Source organism: Chiloscyllium plagiosum, unplaced genomic scaffold, assembly GCF_037043375.1.
Source record: "Chiloscyllium plagiosum isolate Xiang-an unplaced genomic scaffold, Cpla_swu_hap1 HiC_scaffold_48, whole genome shotgun sequence".
In the NCBI taxonomy this organism is placed as follows: Eukaryota; Metazoa; Chordata; class Chondrichthyes; order Orectolobiformes; family Hemiscylliidae; genus Chiloscyllium; species Chiloscyllium plagiosum.
This window is the reverse complement of record NW_028270186.1, coordinates 9470821-9487750: the sequence shown is the minus strand read 5'-3', so window position 1 is coordinate 9487750 and position 16930 is coordinate 9470821. Positions and strand designations below refer to the sequence as shown.

At 43.4% G+C, this 16930-nt stretch overlaps 1 protein-coding gene across 4 annotated transcripts in view; it reads right to left on the bottom strand.

Annotated features, from left to right (window-relative positions):
- The window catches only part of LOC122543076 (transcription factor COE2), a 267093-nt gene extending 253375 nt beyond the window's left edge, over positions 1 to 13718 (bottom strand). For 3 of the 4 annotated variants that reach the window (XM_043681301.2, XM_043681304.2, XM_043681305.2), the window contains exons 1-4: positions 6897 to 7455; positions 4925 to 5081; positions 3661 to 3724; positions 791 to 846 (exon numbers count right to left, since the gene is read on the bottom strand). In XM_043681301.2, the coding sequence (XP_043537236.1) occupies positions 791 to 846; positions 3661 to 3724; positions 4925 to 5081; positions 6897 to 7027 (408 nt within the window). In that variant the 5' untranslated portion in view covers positions 7028 to 7455. Of the gene's footprint in view, positions 1 to 790; positions 847 to 3660; positions 3725 to 4924; positions 5082 to 6896; positions 7456 to 12092; positions 12194 to 13580 lie in introns of those variants that run through there. The other variant, XM_043681302.2, reaches the window with a different exon arrangement.
- Positions 13719 to 16930: the final 3212 nt, after the last annotated feature.

Below are 16930 nucleotides of genomic sequence, written 5' to 3'. Positions count from 1 at the left end.
GAAATGCCCACACAATAAAAAGCGAGACTGTCAATGGGATGTTTGAGGGCGGGAGCATTCAGTTGAAACACACAGAGAAAATGCTGGAGAAACTCCGCGGGTATGGCAGCCTCCGCGGAGAGAGAAACGGATTTAAAGTTTGGAATCTAGCATTCTCTTCAGAATGTATCCCCCAACACCGAATGAGTCTAGTACTTTATACTTCAGACTCATACTGGACTCGAAACATCAACGCTGTCTCACCCTCCACTGCTGCTGCCAGACTTGTCGGGTTTCTCTGGCGTTTTCCCTTTGTCTCAGGTTTCCAGTGTCCAACATCTTTTGCCTTTATTCGAGCACACAGCTTAGCCTGATTCTCGCAAGCAAATTTGTCACCAGTAAGCACTGAAGTATCGTCAAGAATGGCATGTTTTCGGCTTGTAAATCATAATTTATCCTGAAATGCTCATTTACTCGCAGGATTCAAGATCGCACGCCAAGCGTCTACAATGCATGCTGCTTAGATCCCACCCTGCTAGAATATCAGTAACACTTGCTTTCCATGTCAATACTCAATGGCTAAGAACTTCTGGTGCACACATGTGATCCATGAGATCTGTTGTCTGCATAATACTATGATGACAGTGCGTTTAATCGTAACAAATGGTTCGACACGGCCTTGCACCGCTGACTTTTCACGTCGCTTTCATTTATATTGCTTTCAGGATAGTGGTTTTGGAAGAAATTGGCGGGTTTTGTGCAATGCTCTTTGTCATTGATAATATCGGGGGGAAGCAATCAATCTTTGTACCTGCTTGGTCACTGAATCGATGAGTCGCACGTACAGGTCTTGTTCCGTCCGCATACCTGCACAAAAGCAAAACATCAGCAACAAGAAACCTTTTGCTTTTCGCTTTTCTTAATACACTTGCAATTGACCAGACAGAGAACAGGTTGCAGTGTTGTCACCCCGACATGTACGTTGTTGTGAAAAATCAGAGTTCAACTGTATCTCGAATAGCCACTAGTAGTTTATCTCCGCTTTATTTATTTTTTCGTGGCCATGACCAATGTTTGTGTGAACCAGAGCTTCATAAAATCACTACTGTATGTGTTACTAATTTGTTCAGTGACTCTCTCCCCTGCAGTCAATAAGGTGGGGGACTAGAAGTAGGCCATCCAACCCATCGAGTTACTGAGATTATAGTTGAACCGATAACCCCCAACTCCCCTTGCTTTTTCTCCATTGATTTTCACATTTTCACTCTTGGTTCCCTGACTGGTTCAAAATTTGTCGAAAATGTTGTCTTCACTGTACTGAATAACGCAGCCTCTCCAGCCCACTATAGTGAAGAATTACGCAGATTCACTGCCCTCTGAGAGAAGAAATTACTCAGACTGTGCCTATGTCATGCCATATAGTTCCTAATCCTTCACAAGATCTCAGGCTAATAATTGAGAAAAAAAAAGAACTCAAAAGGATGACCTATTTTGAAATGTCGCCGTAACACCCTAAGATGTCGGAGCAGAATCAGGCCACTCAGCCCATCAAGTCTGCTCGTCCTTCGACCGTGGCTGATATGTTTCTCAACCCCATCCTGCCTTCTCCCAGTAACTTTCGATTCCCGTACTGAATGCAGGCTTGCTCGCTGAGCTGGAAGTTTCGTTTTCAAACGTTTGAAAACGAACCTTCCAGCTCAGCGAGCAAGCCTGCATCCAGAACCTCAACCTGAGCTACAAATCTTCTCAAAACTCTATTCCCTCACTCATCAAGAACCAATCCATCTCTATCTTACATACTCTCAATGACTTGGTCTCCCACAGCCAACTGCAGCAATGAATTCCACGAGTTTGCCACCCTCTGTCTGAAGAAGTTCCTCCTCATCTCAGTTCTATCCCTTCACTGTGAGGCTGTGCCCTCGGATCTTAGTCTCTCCCATTAGTGGAAACATCTTCTCCACGTCCACGCTGTCCAGTCCTCTCAGTATTTTGTAAATTCCAATGAGCTCCGCCACCCCCGCCCATCCCACCTCATTCCCACCCATGCTTCTGAACTCATTGAGTACAGATCCTGTCTTTAACCTTCCTCATACAACTAGCTCCTCTACAATTTTGGGATTATTTTTGTGAACCTCCTCTGGACTCCCTTCAGGGCCAGCATATCCTTCCACAGAGACAGGTCCCAAAAATGCTCACAATATTATAAATACAGTCTGAAAATGTGTTGCTGGAAAAGCGCAGCAGGTCAGGCAGCATCCAAGGAACAGGAGAATTCCTGAAGAAGGGCTTATGCCCGAAACGTCGATTCTCCTGTTCCTTGGATGCTGCCTGACCTGCTGCGCTTTTCCAGCAACACATTTTCAGCTCTGATCTCCAGCATCTGCAGTCCTCACTTTATCTCTATAAATACAGTCTGACCAGACCTTACACAGCATCAGCAGTACACCCCTGCTATTGTATTCTGCCCCTCAAAATGAATGCTAACACTGCATTTGCTCTCTAACTGCCAACTGAACATCAAGTTAACTTGAAGAGAGTTCTGAATTAAGACTCTCGAGTTCCTTTGTGCTTCAGATTTCCAAAACCTTTCATTTCGAAAATAGTCTTTGCATCCATTCTTCGACATGACCTCACACTTTCCCACATTGTATTCCCTCTCCCACTATTTTGCTCACTCTCCGAGCCTGTCCAAGTCTTTCCACAGTCTCTGGCCCCCTCAACACTTCCTGTCTCTCCGCCTATCTGCAAGTTTAGCAACAATGCCCTTACTTCCTTCGCCCAGATGTACCAGGTGAATGGTTGTGCTCCCAACACTGACCCCTGCGGAATTCCACTTGTCACCGGCTGCTGTCTTGAAAAAAGACCCCTTTATCCCAACTCTCTGCCTTCTGTCAGTCAGCCAGTCCTCCATCCACGTCAGTATTTTGCCCCGAGCACCATGGAATCTGATCTTATTTCACAGCTTTCTGCGAAAGGCCTTTTTGAAATCCAAATAGGTCATGTTCAGTAGCTCTCCTTTGTCTAGTTGATGAGATGGAGTATTTGGTTAAAACAAGTCGGCTGAAGCAGGCGTTATTATTTTTGAATAAAACACGCTGCTAAGGGTTATTCTAATGGATTGACGACTGTCCCTGATTTTCTGCAGTCTATTTCTAGGGTGCTCTCGGTGTTGTAAGGAAATAGTAATCCCTTTCAGCCTGTGTGCGTGAAGCAAGCGGGAACTTCCCCTCCCCCCGTTAGTTTCATTAATGAACGGCTGAAAGTTAGCCTTTCCAGAACCGACCTATGCACACACAAAGTCGGAAAGTTGGAGCCGATTTTAACTTTTTGCAGTAGGTAGGTTTTGAACGAGTTTAAATTTCGCCCGACCAGTCACTGCAATGAGATTAAATGTATATTCAATTGAATGATTGGGCAGAGTTGTAAATAATTTGAATTTTTATGTTTTGAAATAGTTGATGTCAATAAACAGTACGGGTTACAGGAGTTGCAGACCGGGGTTAACATGGTTTGTTCCATTTTCTTCCATTCCTGTCTTTACCATTCGCGCTCAGTACTGCGTTCGGAAGAACTGGGGCCAAATACAAGCAATCGCCCCAGATATTTTATATTGTCGCGATTTAACAGAGACGGATGACCTCCTTGCGCTGGCTAATTGCACGATTTTCGGGACGGACTTACCATTACTGTAGAGCAGCTGCAGCTTGTAATGTGTCCCATTGTTAGTTTTGTCGTTTCCCGGCTCCTGAAAAAGATTTAACATCATTTAGATGTTCACGTTTTCCTTGGTCTGTAACGTTTTAAGGGAAACCGTCACCGCAGTTACAAAGTTAATTAATCGGCAGCACTTGCAAGATTTAAGACTTGAAAATCGACTGAGGTTAAACCTTTGAGTGCAACAACATATGATCGTCACCACTTCCCCTGTCGACCCTGAGATTCAATGTAAAACATTTCAAATTCTAGCGTGGCTTTTGAAATTCCGGGAGGGGGCTGGTGAGTGACTATTATTCGCAAAAGAGTTGCAATCTTTTTAAATGGGCGTTTAACGGACGCGAAACTGACCAGGATGAGCAGCGATGATTGTCTACGAAAGTAAAGTTGGTCAAAATACTCTGAAATTGGGAAATCACAGGACAGAGTTTGACCGTTTAACCCCAACATAATGCCCAAGGTTGAAAATTGAAACTTTTGTTTCCGGCCCAATTTCAGCAGATCATGTTCTCTGAAAAGTTACAAATTCTTTCGTATGTTCAAGAAGCAAGAGCTCACTCTGCCTCTGTTTATTTTGGGATAACGCCATCAGGTGAAAGACTCTTAACGTTAGAATATGTCCAGCCGGACGTCCACTGGCAATTCTGGCCGTGGGTCACTGTGAAATTCAACTTGGAGCGGTGTAAAACTCCCGTGAGTCAAGTCTCCTTGAACCGGGTGTGTTCCCAGACCGGCATTCTCGCTCGACACCGTGGAGCGGATCAGACTCTGTGATCTGAGAACCGATCGATAACATCTCAAATGCAGACTGTGATGCAAAGATGTGGAGCGCGTTCTTGAGTGAATTCCTCGTTTTAAACTTGGATTCCGTTCTGTGATTGAACACTCTTTGGCGAGCAGCTCTATTGTTCTTTTGATCACAGTTGGAATTTGAGACAAGGTTATGTTCTCGAAGATTTAACACTTAAGAAAGGCCATTTATTGGACGTAACTATTTTGATTTCCTTCAGGCGGAAGAAGTATGCTGTTGAGCGCGCAAACCTGGAATGTGCAGGTGGTTTATTTAACAAGGAACACACACGGAAATATTTAGCCTGTGAAACAGCCCGCTTTCTAAAAATTGAGAAAATACACGTTTCACCCATGACCACACTGAGGGTGCAACACAAGTTATTGGCAACTATTTATTTGTGTTCCTCAGGTTAAATTCGAAGCTGCTTTCTTTACGTACCAAGTCTTTCTCTACGAAGTCTGTGAAAGTGGTTCTCTCGATCTCCACTGGCTGTCCCTGTCGGTCATAAAGTGCCAGAACGAAGTGGAAAAAATTGGACTTTCGTAAATTGGACGGAGGCTGTTTTTCGAAGTGCGCTCTAGCCAGAGCCACGCCGCTGAGGAGGGAGGGAGGGAGGGAGGAAGAAAGCGGATAAGAAAAACTTCCCGATCGGCGCAGATCCCTGAGCGCGAATATTGCGATTGGTCATTTATCTGTTGAGGTGCGCATGTATAGCCTCACGGCCAACTTCATGCCACAGAATAAACCCCGTTCCCTCTAACAAGGATACAAATGAAATAAACAAAATGCGTGGCGGAATCGGAGGTCTGTCGCCTATTTGGCAACTTCATATGAAAGGAAAAAAACAGAGAAACGTGTTTTGTCAGAATCTGTTTCTCCAATTGATTGGTTTAAAATTGAAATTTTGTGTGTTTCACGCACTGGCAATTTAAGTATGTGTCGTTTAGAAACTTACATCCGCGCTATTATTCACTCCCGACATTTACCACACACACAATTGCAGTCTTTTCATGTGAAATGATGAACAGGCCAGAGAACATAAGTGCACCACAACCAATTTACAATGCTGGCAATAAAAAGATATAAAGAGGAATTGTTTTATCATTCAACAGAAGTATCTCTGGAAGTTAAAGGAAATCGGAAACATAGAACGTTTCTGTCCAAAAAAGCAAAGGACGCAACGTTATTTAATTTTAGAATATTAAGATCAGAAAAATCCTCTCAGAACATGATTGACAGTCAGTTTGAACGGAGAGGGCATGAACAGAAGATGGATAATTTGGAGCCGTCAGCGATTCTTGCACAGTAACTGAGAGTGAAGGGAATTGAGTCGCTGAGGGAACGTTTAGCGAGTGGGGAAAATAATTCCGCGTCATCCTGCACACCGGACGGGTGCGTATGACTGAATTCTCCATCTCATGTTGTTGTTGGGTTTTATTGAAAAAATATTTGACTTTTCAAGAAGTGAATTTCATTTCAAATTGACCAATTGGAGAAAAGGAGAAACTGTGCGTGCTGGAGCCAAACCTCTTCAAATTATGAACTCGGCCAGGAGATTTTTAAAAAAACTTAATCAGCTTTTTAAAAATATTACTGAAGGTCCTAAGATTTGTGCTTATTTTAACCTTACCAAAAAAAAACGACTTAAAGTAGTGTTGCTACAAAGTGCAGGTGATTGTTTTGGATTGAATGTAGATATAATGATTCGTTGAGTTCCTAAAACAGCATCTTAAGAGATTGTCAATTCCGCCTGGCTCAAGTTGCGACTCTTTCAAAATATCGTCAGTGCGCTTTGAGGTCCTTGGATCCTGTTACACCTGGGAGGGATATTCAGCAAACCTTGCCCAAAGATTCGGGCCAATAATTTCAAATTTGCCTTTTGTCCTCTTTTTTTTATTAAAAAAACCCGTGCGGTCAATGTTAAAGAGCGCGCGATTGCCTCTCCCATTTTAACCCATCATTGAACATCTGGTACAACAGTTTAATGAAATATCTCCTCGGTACACCTGGAGATGACTGTTGTACTGGAGGGACAAGCAGAATTGTCGCTGCCTTGTTCCATAAAATTAATTGTCTCACCAACTCCCACGCCCCCCGCACGCACCCCCCCTCCCACCATCACCAATAACAACAACTCCCCCTCTTGTTTCAGGTCCCACAACAAACACAAACTAAATTCTAATATTGGTCCTTCAGTATTTTTTTTTGTCTGTTGGATTTAAAATGTCGAAAACTGAAAGGAATTGCGTTTCGTTTATTTTGGGCTGCCCATGAGCTGTTAGGGGGTTTCTCAGCCGTGCGAGGGAGGTAGGGTGTTGGAGTTTAGTGTGGTGGTCAGCCAAAACAAAGATTATTTGAATGTATAATCAACCTGCCGTGTAGTTTTACTTTAGTTTGTTGTTTACCGTACCTCTGTGCCGCGACATTAGCAGCCACCACCCCTACGGTCCGGACCCAAGATCGAACAGCGTCCATTCCACTCCCAGTCGATTTGTCCTTGATATCAGCTCCTCTCGGTAAGTGGTCCTGAATCCCAAACATTTAAAATAATAGTTCAGAATTAGAACTCCGTTTTCAAAAGAACAGAAATCTAAAAATGGACGATAGCAGAATCCTTCTTGAGTGAAAAAAAAATCCCAGAGTAGAAAGCGCTATGCCACTCTCTCTCACACCAAGTTGCACAGATTTGGTTAGAAGTTGTTTTTAAAAAGATCTCCAGTGTCACAGAGTTCGCTGAGGCGGTTAACAGTGAAGTTTTTTTGGAGATTTATTCTCCTCTGGGTGTTGTCATCCTTCAAGCAGAAAACCATCGAGGAATCGATCACGGGCTAACAAGCCTCATCTGCTTGCCGAAGACGGGGGAGACATTGATCCGCGCACAAATAGAAAGTGCCCTTAATCCAGGGCGATGGAGATGCAGAGGTGAGAGGCCTCGGAGTCGCTCACCGGCTCTGACATCTATAGCTCCATTCCGCAAAGTCCTGACTCTAATGAATGATTCCCACTGCGGGAGGGCCGCAGCACTAACTGACAGCTCGGGGGGCGTGGAGAAGGAGTCTCGACGACATTTCTGCTTTCTGGATCAGTGTTGGCGAGTTTCAGATTGGATAAAGTATGTGATTTATGCACGCCTTTCTCCCAGCTGTTACCAATAGGAGGCATGTTATTACCATAATATAGGGATGGAATGTAGAAAGTCAGTTAAAACAGTCTAAATTCAAAGATTCACGCTGATTGATATAGTGTTTGGGGGTGTTATAATCCATTGTGTGCGCGTGTCTGTTGGGGAGGTCATGCACTCTCAATTCATCAATTTCTTTCTCGTTCATTAGTTGTCTTTCTGTCTCGGTTCCTTTTTTAAAATCTCTGTTCCTGCTACTTTCTCTCCGAGCTCTGCGCTTGTTCTTGCCATTCCTACTGCATTAATGTATCCGCAATTCAGTGCCCATGTCTCCCTCTAAACTCTTGTCACTCTGTCTCTGTCACCCTTGTGTTACTTTCCATCTGTCTACATCTCTGCCTCTGTCACTTTTACCTGTCACTACTTTTTGCGTCACTCAAGTGGACAACTCTCTCTGTGTCCCTGCATTCCCCTCCCCCGCTTATTCGACTAGTGTCACCAGATCTCTCTATCCCTGTCACTCTGCCTGCATCAGTCATTGTTCTCCTGTCTCTCTTTCGTCGTTTCCTTCTGTTCCTGTCAGTATATATATATCCTATTCCCTCTTTCTGAAGTCACTGTCCCTCTTGTTTCCTGCCAATGTCTCTGTTATTCTGTATTACTCTCCATTTCTGTTAATCTCGGTGTAACTGTTTGACACTGTCGCTCCTTGTCCCTGTCTCTGTCACGATCTGTCTTTGTCCTTCTCTGTGCCACTTTTTATTTCGTTGTTTCTCTCTCCGGACCTGTTACTGTTAAATTGACATTCAATTTTTTTAAAAAAAATCTCTATCTCCATCAGTCTTTTTCTCCGTAAACACCATTGTATCTCATTTTGTTTTTGTGATTTCTTCTTTCTCGGTGTGTTTTGTCTCATGCACTGACACTCACGTGAGTTACACTGCATCCAAATTTATTCTCGTCTATCTTTTCTTTCTATATCTCCCGGGGTAACTATTCCATTGGGGTTAGTTGCTCTTAATCTTGTAATTCACTCTCTGTTCCACCACGGCGGCCTTCTGACTCATCGATTGATGCGAAAATCATTTAGTTGATGTCAATACTGACCTGGCCCCGATTCAGTTGTGTAAAATGTTTTGCCGCCGATTTCAGCCTGACATTGAACTCCTTTCACCTCGCCCTGCCCATGTAAGACTTCACAAAATCAAAAGCAACCTCCAAGGAAAGCTTTTCTAAGAATTACCGCCGAAGTTTCCGATGAAAACAACCCCTTCCCAAACCAGGTTTTACGTTGTTGGGGCACTGCGTATTTTGTAAATTCTTTTCCGCCCACAACCATCCACTTTAATCTTTTTAAATACATATTGAACGTTATAATCATCAAGCGTTATATATCCTTTATGATTACACAGACTTTCTCAATGTGCTATATTTAAATTCAGTGATTATTGATACTTTATCGTCATTTAAAGCTGGAATGGAAGGTCAGGTGTGGTCTCTTTTGAACAAGGGTCACTGGACCCAAAACGTTAACTCTGCTTTCTCTGCACAGGTGCTGTCAGACCTGCTGAGTTTCGCCAGCAATATCTGTTTTTGTTTCAGATTGCAGCATCCGCAGTTCTTTGGTTATTTTAAATATTAACTTCCCTGACTTTTGACACATTAATTATTGTAACCCATTGAAAAGTTGTCATACATTGAAATTCGTCAATGTAATAAACTCGAATCAACTTTTCACTGAAAATTTAATTTCCAAATATTCGACTATTTGTGTCGTTTTCTACACGTTGGGCAGAAAAATGTTTTAACTCGAGCAAACCCCGAAGAGAAATGCTGCGTTTTTCAGAAGAGCTTTGCTCCGATGTTGAATCATTGCCTGGGTCCAATTCAGGCCACGGACGAGCAATCGGCTCGGTGTCTGTGATCGATGTGAGTCTGTTACTCGGGGAAAGAATCAGCAAAATCGTTTGTCGCGATTCCCACGCATCAGTCCAAACTTGAACCTGAGGTTTGTACAACAGAGATGGGATCAAGTTACCGCGACATCCGATCGCTTCCATCTGATGTATTTATTTTGACGGCTCTGTTCGTTAACATTTGAATGTAACTGTTGCACTGGGAAGTGACTCTATCTTTGCCGGGGGTTTGTTTTTTCAGTTTGGCCGCTTCCCTTTTACTGGTTTTTCCTAAAGGGAACGGGAGACGTCCAAAGACTGGGGGCGGGGAGGGTTGGGGAGCGGGGAGGTTGGCGGGGGAGACGCTTGGTATGCAAACAGATTTAATGGGGAACAATGAAACTCCGCTCACAGACCATCTGCCGGAGCGACCCTCAGCTGTCACCAAGATCTCTTAAAGGGACAGATCGAGACAATGTTTTTTTGACGGCAGTCAACTAATTGAGTGAAAGACGTGGTCACCCAAGAGGAGCACGGGGACTAGCGTAAAACGGATCTATTCGCCTTCAACGTTGTGTTTGTTTCTAATGATGTTTTGAACTGATTTTCATTTTTTTGTGAAAATAGATTCATATTTCAGCACCATAACAATTAAAACGGCGAGGGAATTCCCAAGACTGATTTATTTTTCTCTCAGTAATAACCGAATTTATATAATCACAGGATAGATTAACGATTTCTGATTGAACGAATCTAGATAAAGCGTGGTGGAAAGCTGTCTGGAGTCCACAATGTTCCAGTGTAAAAACAGAGGAAATTCAAGGATGATAATTTCCCCAAATCCTGACATACAACTGCGGCGTGAATTCCTTGCCCTGTTTACCCGGTGTTTACAAACACCAAACACACCATTCAACAAATTGAATCCGTGTTGGAAAGTAACTTTTCAACCATTTAAATTGTTGCCCTGTTGTATTTCCCAGAGAATCACGAATTGGTTGCTTTGTTTTGAAAATAAAGCAAATTCATTTGGAAGGGGTAAAAAGATGTTGAGGAATTACACTCTGACCTGCAAATTAAATGTGATTTTTTTTTGGCTCCGAAATCCGAAATGGATAAGCTTATTCGAAATGGTGACAGTCCTAATTATTCCAAATAGTCATGACCCATTTGTCATCTGTAATATTTAGTTTATTGCAATTCGACAATTTTGTTGAACGATTCTTCCTTGCTTTGATCCGGATACAATTGTTCAGTTAGATCTGGTTGATGAGTACAATATTTGTGAGATCAGACATTGGAGTGAAGTCCAACAACATGACAGCTGCGAGCAAGTGGTGAGTAATCTGCTTGAAAGTAATCAGTTGAATTTCGTCATTGTTTAAATAATAGTTAAAATGCCGCCATCTGAAGGCGGTTTTCAATGGGATTTGTCTGTTTGTGCCGTGGGTGTGGAGAATGCTAATCGACTCCGTCCCTCCCTCCCCGTCCCCTTCCTGCCCTTATTGAAATCTTGCCGTTGCTGCGAAGTGTGAGGCCCGGAGGACAATAGGAAGGCGTGTGCCAGGGCCCCAGGTCTGAAGGGAGCGTCTGTCTGCGGGCAATTGCCCGAGGACAGCGAGCATTCAGCCGGGTCAGAACACTGTCACCCTGGCTAGGCCCAGCCAGCTGCCACAGGCAAACTGTTCAAAGATTCAGATAACAATGATCTAGACCAGATGTATGGTGCGAGTTCTAGATATCTGTTTAAATATACTGTGTTGTCTTTTGACAGTGAGAAAACTGTTTTCCACAGTATGTTAATTTGGTCAATCTCAATATCACACATGCACATATTTTATATATGCATGTAAATTATTTATACTCCTAAAGTATGTTGCTAAGCCTCTCGCGCTGTTTTCTCACAGACTATTTTCACTTTTACATCTAAAATCTCCAGACTTTGAAAACTCAGTTTTGTTGTTTGCGACTCAAGGTTTGATTTTGCGTCTGACTCGTTTTGCCCTTGGCGGCCGGAGCCTGGTCTTTTGGCCAATTTTGTCAATTAATGCATCGTGCAGTGATCGAGGATTTCACACGATAACGTGTTTGATAGCTGTACGGATTAGCGGCAGAGTATAACATGGCACATTGTGAACCAAGATCAAATGAAGTGTTCCACAGCTTGTTAAAATGGATGATGCAGTAATTAAACCTATCAGCTTGAAACTCTTGTTCAGCATTGAGGAGGAAGAACCGAACATGCATCAGAACGTACCATTACATGGATTAAACTGACACAAGTTTCCTCAGTACCGTGTCCAGTTTGACAGTTGCTCGAGATTTTTCATGTAATATCAATTAACATCACAATAATTTAACAACTGACATGGGGAGATACACCGCGCAGCGCCCCCAGCCAAAGTGTGACAATTCTATTCAGAGTTTGTTTATTTTTCTGTATTGATGGACTTGCCGAGTCCAGATCGCTTTCGCCCCCTAACCCCACTGCACCCCCCCCCCCCCCCACACCCCCCCCCACCTCCCCTCCCCGTTGAACAATAACGCGCCGCGAAAAGCAAAAGGAAATACAATGGCTGATTAATCTGACCTGAAGTCTTCTGTATTAACTTGTACTCAGTCCGTTTCGTTTCTTGTGTCAGCCCATCTTGGCCGCCTTCAAAATTCTCAGACACTTTGGTGAAGTCGGTTCTGCGAGGTTTTTGAAATCGAGAGGAGAAACTAAGTACACTGTCAGTCGCAAGAGCTACACAGTCACATACACTATCAACAATAATCAACGAATTCAAAATGCTTGCTGCAGTCTCTCCGATCTCGGCTTTCACACCTTATTTTTGTGCTACATTTGGTTCCCTAACCTTCAGATACAACTGTTCTAATCCGATGAAGTGTTGACCTGATGATTTTTTTAAAAAAATTGCTCCAGGTAGGAAGACAAATAAAATGCACGATTTTAGTTGGAACCAACGATTTACTTCGGGTTTAACACATACAGGCGGTGAGCAGACGGTAGGCGGTGGGATGGGAGGGGGTGGGGTGGTGGTGTCGATAAACAGATTGATTGAATCATTCCCACTCAATAATCATTATGTATTTACATGCACTCTCACAATTAGCAGGCAGCAGTTTATATCCCATAAGAAGCTGAATATTAAAACTGTGCAGGATAATTGGACCCCCTGCCGTCCTTGATACGATTATGTCACAGCCTGAGGCGAAGTTTCATCGCACACAGTTTTTGAACTCACTGAATCCGTCAATGAAGTATTTATTTATTCGGCAATTATTCGTAAAATGCATGCTATGTTTTGCTGTTGCACATCGAAGATTCAAAGTTTACAAACCGACCTCACCTTCCCGCCCCCCCACATACATTTATCACCCCTACCTCATTGGCCATAATGATACCGACAGCAAAAGTCCGTATTTACGGTCCTCACAATCTATACGTGCCCGAGGATTCCACACTCCAGAGAAAACATATCCCAATACATTGAATTACCTGCGAGTAATTTCGTTTGTTCAAATAAAAGGCATTTGTTTCCCAATTATGATTTTTTAAGGGCCGTAACGTCTTGTCTATTTTCTGTTGTGATTTCAACCGCCGACGTTTTTATGAATATTCTGCCTTACATTATATTCGTCTTGGAATCAACACTCACTTTGTTAAGATTCATGTAATCGACATCACACACATTTATTGAAGCACCTTTTTTTTAAAGACCCCTCTTGTGTTTCACTCCTCTCAAATTCGACTTGTCAATTTCATTCTCCCACCCACTTTCACCACCCTCACCAACGTCAAACAACACCCCTGCGTCCCGAACTCAGGTTGATTTTCAATCTTTCTGCCAGCCGTAATCAAACAAGTTTAACGGCACAACTATCACAAATTAGCAGCACCGAACAGGGCTCAGTTTTACCGCCCCGTATACCCGCTGTTACGATTGAGGTAGAGTTTCAAACATTGAAGCACTACGAACATTTCCTTGACAAAGACGATGCACGAATTAATAGATAGCCAGAAAGACATAGGAGACTGGTTCACAAATTAATAAACATACATTGAAATACACACCTGCAGCTCAGGCAGTACGCTGAGTTTTCTAAACTCAATACCCTCATGTACGGTGATTTAGCGCCACTCTAATTAGTGCTTTCACTTCATTGACTTTTCCTGGCGCTTTTGCAGGCAATATTACACCATGGGTTAACTCTGCCCTCAAATCAAAGTCAACTCGCGTCTCGGCTTCTTTGTTCAGCAGATGTGCACCTCCCGAAGCCCACAGGAGGCGATGGAAAATAGCAGCGCACTGACTGCGAGGGTGAACAGCGCCACGCTGTGGCAGCGATCTGCGTCTATTTGTTCAATGGTGTTTCTTCCAACACTGGCATCCGTCCTCCTCTCGCAAATGATGCTTCTTGCTCTGGTGTTGCCCTCAGGTAATTTCAATCCAGTGTCCGTTTTCTTCAAGCGTGGGCTTTGTTCGAGCGTGACAGCAGTTTTTCCAGAGCTTGGAGCTGCCCAGTGCTGCTCCGATGTTGTGAGTATTTTCTGGCGTTTAATTTTGGAGTTCATGCGTGCAATCTTCACCCACAGATGTGCGTCCCATCATGAAAAAGAGACTTGCAATTTTCCAACTTCTTACACTACCTTGGAATATCCCGAAGCGTTTAAGGCCAGTAGTTTCAAAGTTTTATCACTGTTACGATCATTGCTGAAAATCCTGATAACCTTTCTCTTTCGACATTAGGAATATTAAATCACAGATGACACGTGGAACACCATTCAACCTGTACGAGATGATTAAGGAACAAATAGAACACTACACTGCAAACCCATGAAGTTAAGTCTGATTTTTAAAAAAATGTCTGCTGCCCTTGAGCTACTGTTGGTCGACCCACAATGCTGTGAGGAAGAAAGTTAGGATTTTGATCCAGAGACATTGAAAGAACGGTGACATATTTCCAAGTCAGGATGGTGAGTGGTTTGTTGGTGAAATTGCAGGTGATAATGTTTCCATGTACAGCATCTGCAGTCTTGTCCTTCTGCATGGAATAGACCGTGGGTTTGAAAGGCGCCGTCTGAGGAGCCTTGCTGAATTTCTGCGATGCATCTTGTGTACTGCAACTGAGCAGAGTGGAGGATGGATGAATTCATGTGATTGCGGATGTTGCGTCTTGTCCTGGATGATGTCAGGCTTGGTGAGTTTTGTGGTAGCTGCAATCATGCAGGCAAAGTGGGTGGGTATTGGCTTGCTTTCTAGAATGTGGACAGACTTTGGGGAGTTAAGAGGTGAGTTACTTGCTGCAGGATTCCTAGCCTTTGATCTGCTCTTGTGGTCACAGTATTTTGTGTGGTGAGTCCAGTCAGTTTTTGATCAGTGGTGACCTCTGGGATGCAGATAGTGGGGGAATTCAGTGATGGTAACACCACTGAATGTCCAAAGGCAGTGGTGAGATTGTCTCTTGCTGAAGATGGTCATTGCCTGGGTATTGTGTGGCACAGGTGTGATTTGCAACTTGTCAGCCCAAACCCGGATATTGTCTCGGCCTTGTTGCATTTGGACATGGTCTGCTTCATGATCTGAAAAGTTGTGGGGTGGCATGGTGGCTCAGTCCCCAGCACGAGGGACCTGGGTTTGATTCCATCCTTGACTGACTGTCAGTGTGGAGTTTGAACGTTCTCTCTGTGTCAACATGGTTTTCCTCCAGGTGCTCTGGTTTCCTCCCACAATCCAAACATGTGCAGGTTAAATGGATTGGCCCCTGCTAAGTTGCCCATAGTGTCCAGGGATGTATAAGTCAGGTGGATTACCCATGGGTAATTTAGGGTTACATGGATATGGTCGGGGGGAGTGGATGGGATACATTTTGGAGGGTCGGTGTGGACTTGGTGGGCCAAAGGGTATGCTTCCACACTGTGGAATCTATGTGCAATTATTGACAAACTACCATCTGACCTGATGATGGGGGTCACATGGATGTAGTACAGGGTTAAACTTTGTTTGCCTCAGTTTATTTCCCAGCCCTTTTGCATCTGCCGTACTATATCAAAACAATCACAGAGCTATCATGGCACAGAAGGAAGCCATTAAGCCCATCACGACCGCACTGTCTCTCCAACCAGCACGATGACTTGGTTCTGTTTGCCTGACTTTCCACCATATTCTTGTGCATTGTTTCTATTTAAATAATCAACCTTGTGAATGCCTGAGTAGACTCTGCCTCCACCACACAACCAGGCAATGCGTTCCAGACTTGAACCATTTGTTGTGTAAAAAAATATTTTTTCTTATATCACATTTGGTAATTTGCAAATTGTTTTAAGTCAGTGACCTTTAGTTCTTGATCCTTTATGTGCAGTTATAGTTTCTTCCTATCTTGATAAGGTCGATCAGTTCTCTTTTGAGTTATCTCTCCAAGGAGCACAATCCTAACCTCTCTAATCTATCCTCATAACTGGTTTCTCATCTGTGGAACCATTCTTGTATAACGCTTTTGCATTCTCTTAAGAGCATTCACATCCTTTGTACAAGATGGCACCCAAAACTATCCATAATACTGCCACTATGGTCTAACAAGTGTTTTCTGCAAGTATTCTACCCCTTATTTTATATTTCTTCCATGTTCATCCTCTCACACTTCTCCACATTGAACTTTATCTGCCACTGATCTGCTCATCTGCCACATTGTTCATTTCATTTTGGAGTTTAACATTATTGTTCCAGTTTACATTATTTCCAAATTTCATAGCATGTGCCCATTTTGAAGTTGTCCCTCGATCTCATATAGTCATAGACTCATACAGCGTGGAAGCAGACCCTTCAGTCCAACCAGTCCAAGTTGAACATAATCGCAAACTAAACTAGTCCCACCTGTCTGCTCAAGGCCCATAACCCTCCAAACATTTCCTATTCATGTATCTAAACAAATGTCTTTGAAACATTGTAATTGTACCTGCATCTACCACTTCCTGAGGAAGTTCATTCCACACCCCCCAAATCCCTGTGTTCTACAACACTGCACAAGGCCTTACCATTAATTGTATAAGCCCTACCCTTGTTTGTTGTATGAAAATGCAATACGTTGCATTTATCCAGATTGGACTCCCTCTGCCATTTTTTAGCCCACTGGCACATTTGATCAAAATCCTTTTGTAATCCGTCACTGTCTGCTGTGACACCAATTTTAGTGTCATCCACAAACCTACTACCCATGCCTTCTGAATTCTCATCCAAATCATTCACATAAATGACAAACAAAAGAGGACCCAGAACTGATCTCTGCAGAACATCGCTGGTGACAGGCCTCCAGTCCAAAAAGCAACCCTCCACTATAACCCGTGGGCGGCACGGTGGCACAGTGGTTAGCACTGCTGCCTCACAGCGCTAGAGACCCGGGTTCAATTCCCGCCTCAGGCGACTG